Below are 15,069 nucleotides of genomic sequence, written 5' to 3'. Positions count from 1 at the left end.
CATTGATGAAATGGAGAAGGCAGGGTTTGATTCTGAAAGAGACCTTCTTAGGTTTCTCTCCAGCCTCCAGGCTAGACTCTACCCCACCCAGGGGGTCTCTGGTCAGATTTTTTACTGAACACAGCTTGGGATCTCTGGTGACTGAATATGCACCTTTAAAAAGGAACCAAATTCTGCCCATTTCTCTTATCTTCTTCTCCCTCACTTACCCCAAACTGCTCAGGGCTGAGCATGAGAAGGGACCTCACACATGTCCCTTCTTGGTGAATTCAAGGTCAGCCTTTCCTCCCCTCCGCTCACACCCCCACAACACCGCCTGCTCAGATGGCAGGATCTCCTGTGAGTCCTGCATTCTATTCTGAATTTCAAGACAGTTTTTGTTTGAAAAGTGGTTTCTTTGTGCTTTGCTCAGATAAGGAGTTTGAAGAGGCAGAAAAGGAGAAGAGAGCTCTCAAGCAGCATGATGAAAAGCAAATTCTTGATGTTTAGGTCGACAAGATGGAAGCAGGATTGGCTGGTGGCCCAGGAAAATTCCAATCAAGACAATTACATCTGCCTCCTCGCAGCTCCCCCTGAGTTCCAGTTCACTGCTGCTGGTTCTCTGTTTCCGCAGATTGGCAGCTGTTAGGAGGCTGCCATCTCAATGCAGCCCCAGCCTGCACCTCCAGCCTGCTCCCCGCCACTCGAGGGGGCTGGGGGGACGTGGGGGTTGGGGAGATGCGAACAGCTTTGCAGACAAGCTCCCAGGCCCTAGGATTGGCAGGTGCCAGCTGAATGTTGAGAGGGTGCTCGGACCCTCGCGGTAGGGCCCTCAGTCATTTCATAACTCCGCTTAAATTCAAATTAGCCAAAGTGCTTTTCCAGGTGATGGCTTCGACACTAGGAGCGCAATAATTGCACAGGCAATTAAAACAGATTTGCTTCCTGCATGGTGAGTGGGATATTTGCCTGGGTCTTAGAGCTGCTCGGAAAAAGGAAAGAGCCTTAATGGAAACATACAAGGCCAATGGTTAAAGAGAAGCCTGCCCAAGGAAACCGGGAAGCCAATCTCTAGAACCTCCTTGCCCTCGGTCCCTCTATTTCAGTACCCTCACAGGGAATTCCTGGGACTGTTTCTCTCTAGGGGAGGCCTTCTCTCTGAGCACTTCCCTCAAGGCACTGAACGCTGCCTCCAGGGCATTCGGCCAACAAGAAGCCGCTGCTTGAACCTGACTGCCCTAGACCTCTCCTGAATGCTGTTATGAGTTGAGTTGTGACCCTTAAAAGATGTTGAAGTCTTAACCCCCAGTACCTGTGTATGTTACCTTATTTGGACATAGGATCTTTGCAGACGATCAAATTAAGATGAAAGTCATTAGGGTGGGCCCTAAACCAATATGACTGTGTCCTTATAAAAAGGGGAAATTTGGACACAGAGACAGACACACGCACACAGAGAATGCCATGTGAAGATGATAGCAGAGATTGGGGTGATCCTTCTAAGCTAAGGAACACAAAAGATTGCCAGCAAACCACCAGAGAGAGGCATAGAACAGATTCTCCCTCACAGCCCTCAGAAGGAAGCCACCCTGCCAACACATTGATCTCAGACTTCTAGTCCAGGAGACAACATATTTCTGTTGTTTAAGCCACCCAATCTATGGAACTTTGTTATGGCAGCCCCAGGAAACCAATGCAAAGACCCGAGTCACAACAGTTGGAGCCCCGACGTGCTCGGCAGTGATTCCACTCTGGGGTTCTCTCAGGTTCAACCTGAATGGCACTTGCCTCCCTCCCTCCATCAAAGCTGTTCTTTTCCCTGCACCACCTCACCCCAAGCATCCTCAGAGCCCCATGGCTGAAATATTTAACAAGACTTTTCTAAGGGTTTTGAGGTGACAGACAAGACAGAGAACTGACATTCATTCAGTCACTTCACATGTACTTACTGAACACCCAGTAGGTGACAAGTGCTGTTCTAGGCACTGAGGCTACAGAAAAAACAAGATAGACGAGATCCCAGTTCATGTGAGTTCTATTCCAGTGAGGAAAACTGGACAATGAAGAAGAAAAGAAACATACAGGATCATGTCAATCACGAGTATTATCCTGAGAAGTGAAATGGATGACATAGAGGAAGGGCTACATTGGATTGAGTCATTTAGAAAGGTCTCTCTGAAGAGGTGAAGTTTTAACGAAGACCTAAGTGACCCAAGCCATGTGAGGATCCAGGAAAGAGCAGTCCAGGCAAAAGTAGCAGCCAGTGCAAAGGCCCTGAGGTGGGAGTAAGCTCACTCAATGTGTTTCAGGAGTAGAAAAAAAGGCAGTACAGCTGGAGCACAGTAAATCAGGGGAGAAGTTTCCAAGGCGATGTCTGAGAAGCCGGCAGGGCCAGATCACGCAGAGCCCTGCAGGCCATGATTAGAAGTTTGTAATAGGGAGCAACAGGCAAGTTTTAAGCAGAATTGCTTAATCTAATCTATGTTTTAGAGACTAGATATGGCTATCACCAGAGTCCACAGCCCCAAGCTCCTCGCCAGGGTGCCCATTAGACATCTGTCTTTGCCTTGCCCTGGCTTGCTGACATGTTGCAGAGACATGCTCCCACCTACAGGAGAGCCCTTCAGTGGCCCCTCCTAGAGGTCAGCCTTCAAGACCCAGGGGAACAAACCATTTCACTCCACCCCAGTCCTAAGACCCACCTCCCAAACCCTCATTCCCAGGATTGACCTCTTTTTGGCATCACTGATATTGGAAATACCTGGTCCCTTCAGAGAAAACACTGCCCCTACCCACAGCATGTCAAGAAAGCACAGTATCTGGCATGCTAAAGCCACTTTGAGTAAGGAAACATTTCTCATAAAAATAAGCTGCAGACACATAAATCTGCTAAAAAATTCACCCAATTTACATCACTAAACAGAACTCTTCTCACTCTGCAGCAGCTGCACCCAGATGGATTCACAGCATCCCCACCTTCTGAAAAGAACATTTGGTGGATACTTGCCTGGCATTAGCAAATTAAAACAGTCCTCAAGAGGTTTTCTCAAGAATGAACGGCTGGTCCACTCCAAACTTAATTTCAAGTGTCAAAGACAAGATCTATTTAGAACTTCTCAGTGGCAGTTTTTCAAGACAGCACCTTATTACCGTGCAAGTTGCTTGTGTTATTTCTGCCCAAATAAGCCTGAGGAGATGACCAGTTCCGGGAGAGAGAATTAGCCCCCCAGGATTGTGAGGGAGACCCCAGTGTGGTGGTCTTTTCATTGCATGGGAATTCTTGGAACTCCAGAGAGCAAGCATTGTGGGTAGCATGTCCTTGGAACTCAGGAAGAGCTTCAGAGACAATGCACTTCATATGTGTTGTCTAACCTGTGCAACAACCTGGAACGTCAGTTTTATTTGCCCATTTTACAGATGTTTCCATTGAGGCCCAGCGCAGTGAAAAAACTTGCCCATGGTGCCATTACAATAAGTGGCAGAGCTGAGGATCAAACCGAGGCCTGACTTCAAAGCCCCTATTCTTTCCACTACATCACATCCTCTATATATACTTAATTTTATAACCTGCAAACCTTTCAGCAGGGTCCCCACAGATAAATCCAGGGAAGGCAGCTTATACTTCAAAATTGTGCAGTCAGCTGTCTTCTTTCTGCTTGGTGGTCAGTTTGATATTACTCTATTCCATCTTAATCCCTTGAACGCCGTCTCTGATTTTCTCCTACTAGGGTTTCCCTTGCTTAGTTTCAAGCTCATGTTACTAATTGGCTCATTTTAAAATTTCTAGAACACCATTGGAACTTCTGAATGGAAATGGAGAAAGTGTGAAGTGTGTTGGTATTTAACTCCCAAGTCAAAAGCTCCAACCTTGCCATGGAATTGGTAGTGGCCAACCTGGCAGACTAGAAGCTCAGTGGCAGCCCCGGGGTTCACTCAGATGTGAGGCGGAGGGTCAGGAGATGTGGGATCTTGGCGCAAAGCTTGTTAAAGTTCAAGGTGCGCGTTATCCCGTGTGATGTTGGTGATGTCTGACTCTTTTTAGAGATCGACGCCCCCAAGAACCTGCGGGTTGGTTCCCGAACGGCAACCAGCCTTGACCTTGAGTGGGACAACAGCGAAGCAGAGGTTCAGGAGTACAAGGTCGTGTACAGCACCCTGGCAGGCGAGCAGTACCACGAGCTGCTGGTTCCCAAGAGCATAGGTCCAACCTCCAGAGCCACCCTCACAGGTGAGTGAGCCCTGGCTCCAGGGGACCTCGGTTCCTGAGGCCACACCCTCACAGCTCTCTCCCCAGCCCACCCACTCCACACCCAACCATCGCCGAGTCCCGCTGATTTAATCTCTCAAGTACCTACCACGTTTGTCTACTGCTCTCATTGTACTGCCAACACCTGGTCTAAGCTACTATTATGTCTTGTCTTCACCTATGGGTAACCTCCCCACGTTCTCTCCTGCCCCCCTCTCACCTCCTCTTCGCACCAAGAGTGATCTTTTCAAAGTATATTTCTATTTATGCTGTTCCATTGTGCATACATTTCAGGGTCTTCCATTGCTCCTGGGAGAAACCGTAACCCTTAGCACGGCCCACGCTGTGGTGCCTGGCTTCCCTGTCGTCTTCTCCCGTCTCCCCTCCCTCCTATGTCCTCTGTGCTCCCTGTGCTCCAGACCCACAGTCGGCTTCTCTCAGCTCCTCAGACACCTTTTCCCTCCTGCCACAGGGCTTGGCACGTGCTGCTCTCGCTGCCTGTCAGGCTCTCCCACCTCCCTCTTCACCCAGTAGTGTCTGCTCCCCTTTCAGCTCTCAGTTCACTTGTCACTTCTCAGGGAGCCTGTCTGGTTCCCAGACGAGGTCAGTCATCCTGTCCAGCAGCCTCGCCTCGCTGGTTACCACCGCTTCACAGCACTCCTCAAGCTACCGAAGGACACTTATGGGTGGGATTATTCGATTGTCATCCCCACCGAGACCTAAAGCTCTGTGAAAGGGGGACCAAATTGGTTATTTCTCATCACTGATACCCCAGTGTCCAGCACAGCGTCTAGCACATACACGGTCCTAGATAATCAATGGATGAATGAATGAATGAACGAAAGAAACTACAAACGTCACTATGACTGGGGCATAGACTACAAAAGGCCAGTGATAAGATGAGAGCCTGGTTGTGCCTCATACACCCTATAAAGAGCTTGAGTTTATTCTTGAGGGCAAGGGGGAATCATTGAGTGATTTTACATCAAGTGACATAATAACTAGATTTGTGCAGCTACAGTGTGGAAAATGGATGGGAGGAGGGTGAGGCCAGAGGCAGAGATTGGTCAAGAGGCTGTGCTAGAGTCAAAGGGAGAGATAATGGTGGTCTGGACTAAGACTATGCCCTAGGTCACCATGACGCTTGGCTGGGGAGCAGTCCCTCTCCCCATGGGGATGTGGGACCCAGCCAGTGCTCCTCCTGGGGACTTAGACACACCCATCCAGGAAAATCTACCTGCTGGACCTCACTGGGAGGTAGATGACTAGAAATGTGGGGCATTGTTTTCAAATGAAGGAGATTGTGCAAAACAGCCACAGACCAGGGGCTGCCAGTGTGCTCGCAGACAGAGACTTTGTTTAACTTGTGTCTTGGCTTCCTGCAAAAGCATTTGCAGTCTTAGTAGACAAGGGATATGCAGCAAAGAGTGCCTACAGTAAACAAGGGCAGTGTAATCAAAGCTGTTTTCCTCCTGAACCGAAATCCCAGACCGCCTTGCCAAATGAGACCAGTTAAAGTAAATATAATAAATGCTTTTTCCAGACAGACGCACTCCTGAAAACACAGCAAGGAGATGGAAAGATATGCTGACCAAGCAGGTTAATGGGGGTGAATTAAACACAGCAGGAACAGACCAGCTGGCGTAAGTGCCTTTACAGCGAGCTGGAGACATTCACAAAAATTAAGCTAAACAAAAAAACTGAAATGATACAGGAGGGAACTCATTCTAAGCGCAGCCCATCCCTGCCTAGAGCCGCAGGCTGATCTGGCAATTAGCAATTTTACACAGATGATGGCTGGTTGTTCGGATAGAGGATACACCACAAAATGATGAGAGATAGAAGAAGCCAGTAACATCCTAGCTATTATTTCCCACTACCCAGAAAGAAGAAGATTCATTGATCATCTTCCTTATTCCAGACACCTTCACATAGTTACAGCTTATTTAACCTTCACAACAACTTCGTCGTCAGGGCTGTTAGCATCCCCATTGTATGGATGAGGAAATCGAGGCTCAGAGAGTTTGGAAACTTGCCCAAGTTCACAAAGCTAGCAAGGGGCACGGCTGGGACTCAAAGGCAGTTCTGAGTCCTAGTAAAAAGCCTCTCATCCACGGCTGCTCCTACTAGAGAAGTCAAATGTAAGGGACAGTCAAAACTTCAATGCTGCAGACTTACAAGGAATGGAATATTATTATTGAGGACTGGGCTCACATAGGTCAATTTTTTGGTTAGAGTTGGGCTTATGAAATAAATATATATTACACGTAATTATCCCAGGGAGCTCACTGCTGGGGAGATTTATAAAGGCAAATAGCTTTATGTGATTTAAGAAGGGATTATAGGCAGGTAAGGAAATCAAGTATGTCTGTACTTGCTGAGATGCACATTACAAGGATCATTGGCTCTCTTGCTGGGGGGTCTGGGGGAAGAGAAGGAAGGGCCGTGAAGGAGGGAAGGCAGAATGAGGGATGGAGAACTTTGATCCCAGCTCTAAAGAGTCATGTTTTCTCCCTTATTCCCCAACTTGGACACTAAAGAAGAGAGATTTTCAGCCTCCAAGACGTATTTTGTTTTCTGGTTTCAAACAAGTTGTTTATTTGCATGTATGAAACAAGACCTTGGCCACAGATGGGAAGGGCATTCCAGGCTCACCTTCAGCAGTTTTGCCCTGGCCAGAAAGAGCATTAGGACTAGAAACTTCAACTCTCCCCATCCCCACCCTCCCTATCTCCTAGTCAAAAATAATTGGGGAACTCAGAGATACAGAGAACAGATTGGTGGTTACCAGAGGTGCTGGTGGGGGTGGGCGAAATGGGTGAACGGAGTCAAGAGGTACAAACTTACAGTCACAAAATAAATAAGTCCTGGGGACGTAATGTACAGCATGGGGACCATAGTTAATAATACTGTATTGTATGTCTGAAAGCTGCTCAGAGAGTAGGTCTTAAAATTCTCATCACAAGAAAAAAAATTTGTAACTGTGTGGTGATAGATGTTAACTGAAGTTATTATGGTGATCATTTCACAATGTGTAGAAATAACAAATCATTATGTTGTACACCTGAAACTAATATAATATTATATGTCAATTATATCTCAATTAAAAAAAGAAAAAAAATAATCGACACTCCTAGAAGAAGGTCCCATTCTCTCTTGCCCCAGTTATATTTTAATGCTTAACTCTGTGGAACATGTTAAGAGCCAGGACTTTAGACGCTGTATCCAGGCACCGCCACTTCCTGTGCCATTTGGGGCAACTGACTTAACCTTTCTAAGGCCCTGTTTCATCATCTGTAAAGGGAGAATGAGACCACTTACCTCACAGTGTCATGATGAGGCTTTAATGAGATCGTATCTTTAATGAGTTTAAGGCAGTGCTTCTAACATAGCAAACTACTCCACATGTGGCTGGTGATGGGGATGAAGAAGGAGGAGGAGGTCTGTGAGCTAATGGTGGGTTTAGGACGACTTCCTGTAACAGGTGTGGCACAGAGTAGGGAACCTTGCTTCTCAAAGTGGGGTGTGGGGACCAGCAGCAAGGGCATCCCCCCACCCAGAGATGTTGGAGTCCTCTCCCCCAGATCTACTGTTTTAGAGCCTGCATTTTGGAAGACCCAGGGGATCTGTGCACACTAATGGGTGAGAAGTGCTCATTTAGAGCATGGCTTCTGAAGTCGCCCACTTGGGTTTGAGACCAACTTCATAGATGTGTATCCTTGGGCAAATTTCTTAAATTTCCTGTGCTTCTTCCTGGTCTGAAGGACATCATGTCTACCTCACAGGGTTGTAGTGAGGAGTAAATGAAGTCACATCTATCTATATATATAAGCACTTTGGATGGAGACTGGTACATACTAAACATTCAATAGCCATTTGACCTCTCATTGTTTTTAATCCCAGCAAAGCTCAGACCTGGATCCGTGGCAACCTGGCTTCTCCTTGGAACAAGCTCACAGCTGACTCTAAACCCCTTAAGTCCTGTGGCATCTGTATTTGCTATTCCCTGCAGAAGCCCTTGTCTCCACAGGCACCGTTCACCCTTGGCTGTGGAACGCAGGCCCTCTCTGACTCTTGGGGCTCTGAGTCATTCAGAGGGCTCCCAGCAAGCACCCCCCTCCCAACCTCCCTGTTCACATACCTCACCCTTTGCAACACGGAGGCCAGGCTGGGGCACAAAATACCAAACATTTCTTTTCCGTTATTCTCTCTAGGCAATGCCCAGTGAATTCCCTCTGGAGTATGAATTTGTTTCTGAACAACAGACTCAGTGTCTACAATGATTTTTTTTCCTGCTCTGGTGGCTTCTGTGTCCTTCATGATAAGTCTTTTTTTAGGCTCAGCCTCTTAGCCCAGATGATGTCTGCTTGGTTTGTGTACCATACCTGGAGTCCCCAAGTGTTGTATACCTTATAGGCTCATCAAGGTTAGGTTAGAAGTTGGCAGCGCTTACCAGGGACGGGCACCACCACTCTGTTTTCTGGGTGGCAACGAAAAACAATAAACCATATAGAAATCTCCTAGAGGAGAGAGGGAGGGAGGAGGGGAGGGAAGGAGGGAGAGAGACAGGGGAAGAAGGAAATTCTCATTCCTTGACTGGAATTTGGTCAAAAAACCCTGCCTGGGACCAATGCAAATTGTGAACACTGCTCTGGCCTCTGTGTCTGAGGTGACTCCTCTAACCCGTCATCAGAAAGGCCCGTGGCTGCAGTATCTGGCCCAGAGGGGAGAGGGGCTTGTCCTCAGCCATCTACACCCTCTTGCTGGTCCTCCCTCGTGAACAGGAGCCCACACTTGAGGACCTCTGTGGCCAAGGAGGAAGGCAAAAGAAGCTGGCCCGTATGGCATGAGGGCGCTCACCCAGCCCTCTAGGGCCGTTCGTCACCTCGCTCGCCCACTGCATGGCCCTGCCTGTGTGCCTCCTCACAGCACCTCCCAACCAGCTGCCTCTCTCTGCACTGTGACTGCTTCGACCTCCAGTCAACAAGCTGCTAATCAGAAAAATCACCAACAGGGCTTAAGAAACCCAGGGGCTTGAAGATTCCTACAGACATCACGATACAACATAGGATTGCAAGAAAACAAAGACCTACAGCCAGCAGCACATGGCACACCCACTCACTCACACACACACACTCACACAAGGCTGACGTCTGCAAACATGCCTCAGTCAGGCCGCGCCAGGTGCCACCTTCAAGGCCTCTGGTTGCTGGGGACACGGAAGAGAGTCCCCTACCAAACCCCACATTTTCTCCTCAGCGCTCAGATGGGGGTCTAGTGGTGAGAAGGGTGGGCTCCCTGAGGGGCAAAGGCCAGAGATGTGCTTGTTCGCAAGAGGATTTTCCATGAAGAAATCCGAGACCCCCCGAGGAGTCCAGCTGGCAACTCAGTGCTGACCAAGGCACTTGATGTTCACTTCATCCTGTCTGCACTCCCTGGCGTGCCAGGGCACAAACACCAGACTCAGTGCCAGACCTTCAACGCCCTGCAGGCTCTTCTGAGGAGGAGGAGTCGGGCAGTGGGCCTGGGGCCAGAGCCAGACTGTGCTCCTTTGGGCGAAGTCACAGTGACCCCAAGTGGTCACTTTGGTAAGGCACCCTCTTGAACAAGGCGCCACCTTCCAGGGGCCAGAAAGTGGGGAGTGGGCTGCAGAGACCCAGGCAGAAGAGAGGAGAGAAAGGGCAGAGGCTTCCTCACCCCTCCTCTTCACAGAGCTGGCGCATACAGGTGTCTGTCCCCTTATTTGTGTTAAAGGGCTGGCACAAGGGAACCAGGAGAGAAGACAGGTGGGAAATTTCCACCTTCTGCTTTGGCTTCTTCAGCAGGTAGCTCTTGTTCACAGTAAAGACCAGAGACAGATGCTCCTGTAGGACAGGGGCTGACGAGCCAGGCTTCTCATTAATCTCACTGGCAACAAGGAAGTTGCATCTGAGGTTTGTGGAGTCAGTTCCTTCCTTAAAGTCAGCATGGAATCAGCTGCTTCTTTTGATGCTTTAACATCATCCACACTCCAAAAGCAGGGAGATGTCCTCCAACACCTGACTCATTCAGGGAACCCTGAAGGAGCATCTGCCATTACCCAAGAAGATAAGGATGGGGAGCCTGGGAGCTTAGATCTCCATTACATTAAAAAGTAGATTGTTGCCTATCTGGTATCATTTCAGGGGTTCTAGAAGATCCTCTGTCTCCAAACGTCTCCCCATCTATGAAACCTCTGGTACCCAAATTCCACTGCTGGAAAATTTCCCTATCGTGGGCCCTCCATTAGATCCCTGGTTTTCATGACTTATGTTACTCAATCTGCCTTTGCACTTGTTCCCTCTGGCTGTGATGCCCTTTCCCCAACCAATGTCCTCTGAACCCTCAAAACCCAGTTCAGAGATATCCTCTCTTGGAAGTCTTCTCAACACTCCCCAACACCACCCCGCCGTGCTGGGTGAATATCTTTTTTTCACTATGCTACATTCTGAATTAAAACATTGAAAAAATCAAATCCCTTGACCCAAAGACCTAAGACTCTAGTGAGGAGACTGACATGAAAACTAACAATAACACTGTAATAACATAATTGCTATTGAAACTAAGAGATTGACTGCAAGCTCCTTGGAGACAGGGTCCTCAGTTTTCCCCTCCCTTTGAAGGCAGTTTCCTGATGCACTAGGACCAACCAAATGCCTAACCCCAGTTTGATGGACTTGAGCTTCACAGACACTTGGGAGATGAGCGCAGGGATTTAGAGATGGAAAGAGTCCATATTTCTGCATGTCCACCTGAACCCAACCAAGCCTGCAGACCCCAGGTGTCTTATTCATGTTTTTGCTGGCAAGAGACAGCAATCTCAGTTTCATGGGCCTCATTCTCCCACTCCTTGCCCACTAGCAGCAGGAAGCATGAAGAATAGGTCTCTTAAACAGGGGCAAGTGAGTCATTCTGCCTTTATCACCCACGGTACTTAAGTGCAGGTGAAAGTTTACTAGTTCCTCTTACTCTGCAGGCCTAATTAATCTCTTCCTGCTCACCATGCCCCATCCTGACCACCAGAGAATTCCATCTCTCCTTCCCTCTACCTTTCCTAATCTTGGCAGGCATTCAAGGTTCAACTCAAGTCCCTTCTCTAGAAAGCCTTCTCTGGCTACTCCAGCCCATGCTGATCTCATCGCCCCTCTGAAATGGTCTTCTTAGTTATCTGCCCCCGGTGCAGGCCCAAATTCCAATATGCTTACTCCACTCCCCTCTACTAGCCTGTAAGACTGTTAGGGGACAGAGACCGTGCTCTGATCTGTCAGAAAGAACAAAGGACTTGGGTTCCAAACCCAATTTTATCATATATTAGCTTTGTGACTTTGGTCAAGGAATGGACTTCTCTGAGCCTCTGTTTGCTCATCAGTGCTGTCCTCCTGGCAGAGCTACAGGGGAATTAAATGAGATAACATGTATGAATCTCTAAGAAGCTATAGCTAATAGTATTACTCTGGACCATCAGCCACTCAAAAATTCTCCTTCAATTTTTATCCCTCCTTTCTTCCCTCCCTTTCTTCTTCATTCTTCTTCTAGATTATCTATTGTATGTAGCTCAGTGCTTGGCCTATTATGGGTGCTCCATAAATAATTAATTTCCTCTTTCGGTACAGATTGCTTCTTATCTCATTAAGGGCAGGGGTGACATCGATTCAGTTCACCCTGATATCCCCAGTACACAGCCTTGTGCCTGGCGCAAAGGAGGCCCTCGATAATATGTGTTGAGTGAATGAACCATGTGCTTTGGGAGTTCAGAGAAGAATAAGTGTGCAGTGAAAGAGTTGAGAACAGCATCAACCTCCAAGTCGAACAAAGGAAGTTCTTTAAGGGATGGAAAGTGGTGGTTTCCTAAGGGACGAATTTTCTGAGCTATTGTTAAGAAACAGAACCAAGCCATTTATATGCTACCACTTGCAGGAGTTGGATGGAAATACAGAGAGAGCATTAATAGAGAGCAATGGGATCTTTAAAAAGTGAGAAATCCCTAGGAGTCCTCGGAGTGCTGATATATAAGTGTACTGGCTATGCCTCGGATACACATTTTCTTTTCCAGCAGACTGTATTTTACCTGCTGGCGAAGAGCAACATTTCACTTGTAGCACAGGAAGAAAGCTGCTGAAAATCAAAAGCAAGCAGTAGGCAGGAACCTATAAGCAAGTCCCACTTCCCCATCCTCTAGACAGAAAGCCAGGGAAGTGAGTACTTTAAATTCCGCTCTGTGGTTTTCTGGGAGAAGATGATTCCATTGCAAATTATTGAACATTTCATTTAAGCTTCATAAATAAGAAACTCGGATGAAAACGTTACATGTTAGATCCGTTTGGCAACATATAATTTCTGTCTTACTCCCTCTATCTGTCATCTTTCATCTATGTCGGAGAATTTCTGCTTCATTATAGGCAATTGAAGGTCTCAATCAGTTGCCTGTGAAAAGTAGTTTATGTCCCAAAGGTAATCTAATTTCTCCAACCAAGGATGTACCTGGGACTCGCCGCACATCCTGACGGAAATAAATGTGTGCTTTGAATGGATCTGGGGGCGTCGCAATCACCCACTCAATCTAGCGACAGGTACTCAGCCCAGCCAGGGGATGCTCCTCGCTGACACATGGACTCCCTGAATCACTGGTTTCATCAGAGCTGACAGGCTAAGCCTCAGCAAACCGAGAACACGTGTGCCGAGGACCAAACTGTACCTGCCTGGGGCACACAAAAAAAGGACTCAAAATCCCGGCATAGTTCTCTGTGCAAGGTAATACTAATATTGGCTACTATCATGACGGGCCAGGCACTGTACTTTATACACGTTGGTTCATTTAATCCTCACAATGACCCTCTGAGATAGATACTGTCATTCTTCCCATTCTCCAGAAACTGAAGCTCAAGGATGTTAAATAATCCAAGTTTCACAGGTAGAAAGTGGCAAAACCTGAATATTAACGTAAGTATGGTGACCCCAAAGTCTGTCAGACTTCAAGGTTCACCTCTATTTGTGTGGCACTTTAGAGAAAGAAAGAACTAAGGGTTAGGAACTGCATGGAGCTGGTTGGGGAAAGGAAAAAGAGAGCCGATTCTAACGCATTCCTTCCAGGGAGCCTGGTCAGTAAGGCCTGGTAGGTTCTGCCATACTCTGGCATGGGGGGCTTTATTGCAGAGGCTGCAGTGAAGCCATACTGCGGAAGGGGTGCAGCACCCTCTGGCTACCATGTAGCATTCCCCTTCATTAAACCAAGCCATTTGTTAAGGAAAAGTTGCTCAACGCATTTCCTGTCAAAATCATTCCTCTTACCTCAGGGATCCTAGAGGATTCACAGCTGCTCTGGGGAGGGGATGAAATGAGAGGACGGGTAGGACATTCCAGTCCTCTTAAAAGCCCTGAACCCGAGGCCAGAAGCCTGAGTGTCGTCTCCAGCTGGTCACAGACTTACTCTTTGCCTTAGTTTCTTTTAACAAAAAGATGGTGTACTGGTTTGAATAGTGCCCATGGCCTCCTCTCCTCCACCAAAATCATGTCCACCTGGAACCTGTGAATGTGACCTTATTTGGAAATAGGGTCTTTACAGATGAAATCAAGATGAGGTCATAACGGATTAGGGTAGGCCCTTAATTCAGTGTGACCAATGTCTTTATAAGAAGAGAAGACAGACACACAGGGAGAATACCATGTGTTATGAACTGAATGTTTGTGTCCTCCCAAAACTCATATGTTGAAATCCTCATTCCCAATGTAATGGTATTAGGAGATGGGGCCTTTGGGAGACGATTAGGTCATGAGGTTGGAGCACTCCTGAATGGATTAGTGCCCTTATAAAAGAGACCCCAGAGAGTTCTCTCACTTTTTCCACCATGTGAGGACACAGCAGGAAGACAGCCATCTAGGAACCAGGAAGGGGGTCTCAGCAGACATCAGATCTGCTGGGGCCTTGATCCTGGACTTCTCAGCCTCCAGAACTGTGAGAAATGAATGTTTGTTCTTCAAGCCACCCAGTCTGTGGTAGTTTGTTATACCAGCCCAAGCTGACTGAGACCCCGTGGGACAACAGTGGCAGAGACTGGAGTGATGCAGCTGCAAGTCAAGGAGCGCCAAGGAGAGCTGGCATCCCCCAGAAGCCAGGAAGAGGCAAAGAGTCTCCCCTTAGAGCCTTTGGACGGAGCACGGCCCTGATGACAACTTGATTTGGTCTCTAGACCCCAGAACTGTGAGAGAATCAATTACCACTGTTTATGCCACTCTGTGGTCATTTGTCACAACAGCCACAGGAAACTAATACAGATGGAGAAAAGAGTCCCCATCCCACCTTCCTCACAAGGTGAGGGTCAAAACACTTCAGGTACTTTGAAAAGAACAAACGGTAGATTAATGCAGAACAGCATGATCATCAGCCATGGCTCTGACGGGGCCACACAGAGCCCCCGGAGAACCTACCAAAAGGACTCAGACTGACTATGGGGCCCTATGGGTGATGATTTGATCTTGATGCATTTTTCTACAATCTTACTCCCAATAAATGAGAGTGCCTTTGATGCTAGTTTGATGCTAAGAATAATGGCCCCCAAAGATGTCCATATTCTAATCCCCAGAACGTGTGACTACGTCATCTGTCATGGCAAAAAGGAAATTGTGGATGTGATTAAGTCGAGGACTTTGAGATGGGGATATTGCCTGTACTACCCAGGTGGGGCCAATGTAATCACAAGGTTCTTATAAGAGGGAGGCAGGGAGATCAGAGTCAGAGTCAAAGATGGGACAATGGAAGCAGAGGTCAGACAGAAAAACAAATTTGAAAATGCTGTGCTGCTGGCTTTGAAGATCAATTAAGGGTCCAC

The 15,069-nt window shown here is 47.6% G+C and overlaps 1 protein-coding gene and 1 long non-coding RNA gene across 3 annotated transcripts in view; one reads left to right on the top strand and one right to left on the bottom strand.

Moving 5' to 3' along the window:
- The window catches only part of LOC147917756 (uncharacterized), a 160,613-nt gene that overhangs the window by 90,240 nt on the left and 55,304 nt on the right, over positions 1-15,069 (bottom strand). The gene's annotated exons all lie outside the window — the stretch shown is intronic.
- The window catches only part of TNR (tenascin R), a 78,832-nt gene that overhangs the window by 22,997 nt on the left and 40,766 nt on the right, over positions 1-15,069 (top strand). The window contains exon 7 of the mRNA XM_004425011.3: positions 4,022-4,207. Coding sequence (XP_004425068.1) covers positions 4,022-4,207 — 186 coding nt within the window. The remainder of the gene's footprint in view (positions 1-4,021; positions 4,208-15,069) is intronic.

This window comes from Ceratotherium simum, chromosome 2, assembly GCF_057802395.1.
Source record: "Ceratotherium simum simum isolate JZ-2026a chromosome 2, ASM5780239v1, whole genome shotgun sequence".
Classification (NCBI taxonomy): domain Eukaryota; kingdom Metazoa; phylum Chordata; class Mammalia; order Perissodactyla; family Rhinocerotidae; genus Ceratotherium; species Ceratotherium simum.
This window is presented reverse-complemented; position numbering and strand designations above follow the sequence as displayed.